Below are 7,264 nucleotides of genomic sequence, written 5' to 3'. Positions count from 1 at the left end.
TCCTGTCTCTCATATGGTATTGATTCAGATATCTTTTGTAATTCAACAAATATGTTCAACTCAACCTAAGGAAACTACTGGGCTTTCCAGGAATCATATAATAGAATTAGTTTATATTGTGCTATGATTAACAAGTTAAACAATATTTAACTATGATTAACAAGCATTATCAAGTGATTGAAATAATATAAATCCCAGATGCATAGAGAGAAAAAGATAATAGAAAATACAAACAAGTCTACTAAGATATAAATAGACAGATACGATAAATGTATCAATTTACCATATATATAAATGATCACATTATAGTCTACTGCTGTAATGGTAAACCATAAGATCCATACATATTTTATAAAATTGTGGTTCCTGCCGAAGATGTCTCATTCTTTTAAGTTTTTTCTTTTTAATAAATGATATTTATTTCAAAGACAGGGTACTAAAAAACAACAAAAACAGAAAGACAACCCCTGCCCAAATTACAAACACAACAAAAATAATAAATAATGTCTCAAATATAGAAATCGAATCTCTTCTTAATCAGATTGACCTCGTATCTGTTAACTCTAAAAAAAAACCGTTAACTAGAGGCCCAAAGAAATAAGCTTATCTTAACATCTTCATTATTACATTAAATTTGCAGAAACTCCATGGATGACTTCCATTCTCTTATAAACATGTCCATAATATTGTCTCTAAGCCATACAGTTAATTTCACCATCTCTGCCAACTCAATCAGTTCCAGTTGATCATCTTTCATCCATTTTATAATTCTGTTATGATTATTTCTTATATTAATATCTTTTTCCACATTTTCTGATTTCCGCAGATAGAAATGGACAGCTATTTGTCTGAAATGGTATAGGGTTTCCTGCCTGAGCAGGGGGATAGACTAGAAGATCTCCAAGGTCCCTTCCATCATCATCATTATCATCATCATAATCACCATCATCATCTCCTCTGTCCCCTTTTCCTAATTTTCTGATAGGCATCTAATTTTATTTTTATTTTTTTTCTAATGTGGCAATTAATGGCCTTGTTAATTCATATCCCAATTATTATATATTTAGAGTTTTCCAATATTGGGCAATTAATTATTTTAGCTACTTTAATTATTCTTATTTTTAAGCTTGAGATATGGTGCTGTAAATAAACGCAGGAAGCCTAATTCTGGGGGCCATTCAATTCTTTAAGTATCTCCTCAAAACTTTTACATCAAAAAGGTATAGCTTTATCAAGTTTGTTTTTGAGAACCCGTCTAATATTTGGAAGAATAATTTTGATTTACATGGGCCAATCTAACTGGAGTCACGTGCTAGCAATGCATAATCTTTCCACTGCAGTTCTTGCATTGAAACAAAGATTAATCCATCCACTTTTCATAGTTTCTTCCAATTTGCCTTATGTATGTAATTACCAAGATCAGTATCCTAAACTTCCTTTAAACTACGTGATGGATCTCCTGTCAGCTGCCATCTCACGCTTGCAACCATTCAGTATCAGCTGCCATGAACTCTGGGGGGGAGGGGGCAGGGCTAGTTGGCAGAGAGGGTGCTTCAAGGGAAACGAAAGTTCAATGTATCTTTCAGAGAGTAGCTTCAAAGTCAAGCAGTTGGGAACTGAACGCAGCTGCATACCAAACCTAGGCCTGAAAGTGACATCTTGTTTGAATTTGATTAAACAGGGGGGACCAGTGATGGGAGGCAACTAAGGGAGGGAAAAGTTAGATTTGGGAATTTTGGTGCACAATCTTCAGTTCTGGCTGTGCACTACTGTAGTTCACTTGACTTCTAGTAAACTATACATTTCTCAACAAATGGAGTTAAGGATCATTCTTAATTAGAGGTTCAAGCTGACATCTCCTAATTGCAATAATAACCTATAGTTCTGATAGTATAGTTGCTCCAAAAACTGTTGCTACTAATAAAACTGAAGAGAATTTGGGGAAAATCTGAAATAAAACTTTAAAGAAAAGATTAAAGAGATTATTTGCTAAGAGTTTAGAGCAAGGGTGTCAAACTCAATTTCATTGAGGGCCGCATTAGCATTGCGGTTGCCCTGGGGGGGGGGGACGGGTGGGTGTGGCCAGGGTGGATGCAGCCTACTAGGTGGGCGTGGATGGGGTGGGTGTGGTCTACTGGATGGGCATGGCCAGCTCTACATCGTTCACGTCAAGGGTGCCTGTGGGGGCCTGGGCAGGAGTGGGACAGAACTGAGAGTCTCTGGCAGAAGGGGGTGGGACCAGGGCAAGCGCCAAGGCATGGTCCATTTCTTCATTCCTCACAAAGGGTGACACCTCCCCAGCATGCACCCAGGGGGTGGGGCCAACGCAGCAGGGGCTGGTTCCTCGCTGTTTCTAGACAGCCTTGTGGAGCTAAGACTGAATGCATTTCAGCATAGATGGCCACCACAAAATTGTACATTGGCTCCTGGCCGATCTGGGCCAGGGCCAAGGCAGCGGGGGCCGTTCCCTCACTGTTTCCAGGATGGCTTCGCGGGCCACATGAAACCACTTCGCGGGCCACATTCGGCCCCTGGGCCTTGTGTTTGACATGTCTGGTTTAGAGGGAGGCAATGTGAACTAGCTCAAATGAAATCTTGGGCTAATTTCACATAAACCATTTCTAATTTCCAATCCTATTGTGTGAGATATCAGTATAATTGGTGGTAGAAATTATCTGTCCCATTCCTGCAACTGTCTACTTACAAGGGACAGAAAATTATAAGAAACAAGGCAGCAAAGGCATGCAGAGCATAGCCTCTGGAATTCTTTCTAACCTCTTTACCAGGAATGGCCTCCAATAGCTTGTGAATTTATTTCCGTATAAGTGCATGTTATGTTTGTATTTCTGTTCTCCCTTAAGTTTACATATTTCTGTCAGACAGAAAAAATGTGTATGATTATAGCTCTTGCTTGTTTCAACTCTGTTCCTCATATCCTCAGATTTTATTTGAAGAATAGGAAAGAAAGGTCTCTCCTATTCTAATAACTAGCACTTTAACAATTTCACAAATAAAAAGAATGAATAAATAAAGCATCAACCTTGAGTAAATAATTTAAGAATGTCCTTATCCTACCTTGTACTACTACTTGGTTGCTGGGTACCAGAATTTGTTGTCCATCAGTAGTCTGTGCATACTGTAAAATGGTGGTACCCGGCTGGGTTGCAGCTGCATTGGTCATAGTTAGAGTCTGCAGGCCCTGGACTCCATCCGTGCCATTGTTTGCTAACTGGATGGCACCTCCCTGGGTGATAGCAACTGGAAACAGGCAAAAGCAGGTAAGCAATTCGGATATTAAGAACATTGTAAATAGTCTGAAAATAAGGTTGTTTAAAACATTTAATGTTATGCTGTTTCCTGTGATGATGTTATGACTCTGAATATATTTTATTCATTACAGCTATTAACACAGACGTTTTCCTGATACAGCAATTTCGATAAGTGATAGATAAATCACTACACAAAGCAATGCTGGAAACTATTTTGTCAATGGCATATTTTTCTTAAACCTGTTATGGCAGAACAGCTGAAGTATCTCCCCAAAAAAATCATTAAAAGAGTGTACTAATCTACTTCTGAAGAGATATTGAATTTTGTTCACCATGTAGGAAAGTGTAATTTATTATATTCATTTTGCAAGATGTGACTTTTTAAAGATTACAATTTTTCTAATTCAATCAATCAATCCAGATACTAGCATTTAATAACAATATGCATTTATTGTGTGATTCCTTAATTTTTTGGTAATGAAAAGTATATGTACTTTGTTAAATTTGTTGGTGATAATTTTTTGCTGTTGATTAATAAAATTAATAAAGTAATAAAAATTAGCAATTTGTTTCTGATAACGGAGCTCTGTTCATTCCAATGGTCTAGTGGTTAAGGCACCAGGCTAGAAAGTGGGAGAGTGCGAGTTCAATTCCCGTCTTAGCCATGAAAGTCACCTGGGTGACCTTGGCCCAGTTATTCTCTCTCAGCCAAACCCCTCTCAGAGGATTGTTGTGGGAAAAATAGGAGGGGGAAGGTGTGTTGGTTATTTTCGCCGCCTTGAGTCATTTGTAAAAGAAATAAAGATAGGATACTAATAAATAAAATAAACAATGGTTTCCCCTCTATATTTTGTTCTTTTTACATCTTTTTTTACCAGTTTCATCCTTCATCAGTTGCTTTCTTCTCTGTTGCCTCTGTGTTAGTTTCTTTAGCACTTCACATACAATTATTGTTCTTAATTTTTTTCTGTACTTATTTCTGTGTCCACTTTCATGAAGCTCCTCAGTCTGCTACACATCACTCAGACTGCAATAAGAATACCATTCACACATGGTCCCTCATTCAATGCTGCCAGTATCAGTTCCTCAGCTCCACCACATATACACCAATCCATTCATGCAGACAATACCTGCATGCACAGCATTGTCATATTGATGATGGATATCAGCAACACCAGTCCCTAAAAGAAAATCAGGACCACACTGGGGACCAGAGCAAATAATAATCATAAAACTCTATGTCCTTCATCCACCCTCCCAGCCTTGATCACTGAACATGTAAGGGTGATTTCACATGGCAATGCTTCCATCATGAGACAAACTAGAACACAAATCATGCTTTCATGCAGTAGCTATTGTTGAGCAAGTATTATATATTATAATCATTCTCCATATGAATTAAATGCAACATTTTACTGCCGCGAAACTTTTCACTTCAACTGAAGGTGTAAATTGGTCCTTAAAGCCAAGATCGTATGTGAACAGGTGAAGATTATTCCATCCTTTACAGTGAAGTGGGCAGTGAAATACCTGCTAGGAAAGTAATGGGACTGAACTATATCCATAGCATTAAGAAGGGCACTAGAAGGCACAGGACATGCTAACTACCTAAGACATGTTTAATCAAAACAAAACACCTGCATAACAATGCTTAACTAATTTTCATTTGCCCTGTTCCTTTGTTGATATGCCACATTTGTATACTATTGGTTCGTTTAATAACAAATGTTTTGTTTTGCCAGCAATCACTGGGTTTATCCTTAAGTAACAGCATGACTGCACAAACATTTCTCTTTGGTTCCCACAATCCTTTGGTATGTTTTCATATATTTTATCAGATGTGACACAATTCGAAATCTGAAAGTACAAATATGGAGCTCTGAACATTTTTCAGAGGGGAAATTATAATTATAATTTCAGAGGGGAAATAAAATATAAATGATGCATTTTTATGATTTAATTAAGATCGTATATACTTTTCCTTTCCTACTATTGTATAAGAAAGAGATATCACGTACTGTATTGCCCACTGCTTGTTTGATAAATTGGAGTTGGCACGGTGACAGTAGTAATAGCAGGTGCTGTTGCTTCTTCTTCAGATTTTTCTTCCTCAATTCTTGGCACTCCTGGGGCATCTGAGGACAAATCATTCAATATTTTCCTAAAAAAAAAAATGTTGGAGAAATCTTAACCAATCCAGGAACTACCATGTTTATAATAATCTGACAGTACATGTAACAGCAGACTTGTGGAGAAACCTGAGAGTATTATGAATCCAACCTAATCATGGTCAATTATATTTTTCTTGGAAGTATGGCACAAAAGCAATTGTACTTCTGCTCTTGCAAGAATTCAGATATATGCTGAATCAAAGATAATAATCTGTAATATACTTGTCCTTATCCATGAAATATTAATAGCACTGAAATTTAAAAACAAGTAAAAACAATTAGGTACTACGAGAAACAAAAAGATATTGAAAATACTTGTAGCTTGGATTTTAGATTTTGGCCGTGGTTTGTTCTCCAAGCTTGTTTTAATATAATTTCTGAACGTTTCATTACCAAACTAAGTAACATGTACATAGCCAAAAACCAATTTTCTTTTGTCCTCCAAATCAACTGCTCACAGCAATTTTAACTATATTTATCTCCCCTCTCATCCCACCTTTTCAGTACTTGTGTACTTTTATTCTGTACTTCTCACAATTATGTATTACAGCTTTTGAGACAGAATAACCAGAACGCTGCATTATATCTTAAAAGTAATCATATTAGAGATTTGTTAGATTCTACTAGATTGTGCTTAAGGGCCTCTTTTTAATCATAGTAGCAGTACTACTACTACTACTGCTTATAATAATAGTTATATACCAGGAAGGCCTACTGATACTGGAGAGACCAAAATGGCCTATAAGAAGGACCAAATGAAAAACTGAAAAGTGGCATGGGAAAAGAAAGTATTACATGGCCAGTACATTAAAAAAAAACAGGTAAAGCAGATAATAACAAGATCTGGCAATGGCTAAGAACAGGAAAGTTGAAGAAAGAGACACAGGGGCTAATTTTGCCTGCACAAGACCAAGCCTTAAGAACAAATGCATACAAAGCTAGAACTGGGAACACAGCAACAGGCAGCAAGTATTTCTTCTGGAAAGAAACTGAAGAAATAGTGGACCACCTTGGTTAGCTGCTGCAAGAAGATCTCACAGACTACAAACAATGGCATGACAAAATAGCAACAACACTGGATTGGAAGATCTGCAAAATTTAGCACTTGCCTGCAAGCAAGAACTGGTGGGATCATAAAATACAGAAAGTAAAAGAAAATGAAGAAGATAAAATGCTTTGGAATTTTAGAATTCAAACAGACAGGTATCTGCCACATAACATGCCAGACTTAACACCTGTCAATAAGAAAGACAAAAAATTCTGGATAGGGGCAGTGACCTTGAGACAGTGGAATAGAAGAGAAGGAAATGGAGAAGATAACAAAATACAAAGACCTGCAAATAAAAATAGAACGACTGTTAACAGTGGTGGCGAACCTATGGCACGGGTGCCAGAGGCGGGCACCCGGAGCCCTCTCTGTGGGCACACGTGCCGTTGCCCCAGCCTTGCCTCCCCCCGCGACCCCCTCCTCTCCAGCAGTCCCCCTGGAGAGTCGCCCTTGAGGTGGCCCACATGGAGCAGTGCAGCCAAGGACATGACAGCCAGGCAGCGTAGACAAGACTCTGCCCTTACACCCCATCATTTATTTTATTTATTTATTTATTTATTATTTGAATTTATACCCTGCCCTTCTCCTTGCGGACTCAGGGCGGCTGACAGCCTGATAAAAACAACTACAAAAATACCCCAAAAACTATCATTAAAACAAAGTTAAGATGAAATATTAAATTTGGCCTTATTAATTTTTAAAATTGCTTTTAAAACCCCACTAAAATTTCCCCTTAGGCCAGTCCTGCTTGTTGGAAGAGCCATGTCTTAAGGGCG

At 37.8% G+C, this 7,264-nt stretch overlaps 1 protein-coding gene across 1 annotated transcript in view; it reads right to left on the bottom strand.

Annotated features, from left to right (window-relative positions):
* The window catches only part of CREB1 (cAMP responsive element binding protein 1), a 41,191-nt gene that overhangs the window by 7,787 nt on the left and 26,140 nt on the right, over window positions 1-7,264 (bottom strand). Inside the window, exons 5-6 of the mRNA XM_029285889.1 lie at window positions 5,288-5,430; window positions 3,076-3,258 (exon numbers count right to left, since the gene is read on the bottom strand). Coding sequence (XP_029141722.1) covers window positions 3,076-3,258; window positions 5,288-5,430 — 326 coding nt within the window. The remainder of the gene's footprint in view (window positions 1-3,075; window positions 3,259-5,287; window positions 5,431-7,264) is intronic.

This window comes from Protobothrops mucrosquamatus, unplaced genomic scaffold (assembly GCF_001527695.2).
Source record: "Protobothrops mucrosquamatus isolate PMUCROS unplaced genomic scaffold, P.Mucros_1.0 scaffold2430, whole genome shotgun sequence".
Classification (NCBI taxonomy): Eukaryota; Metazoa; Chordata; class Lepidosauria; order Squamata; family Viperidae; genus Protobothrops; species Protobothrops mucrosquamatus.
This window is presented reverse-complemented; position numbering and strand designations above follow the sequence as displayed.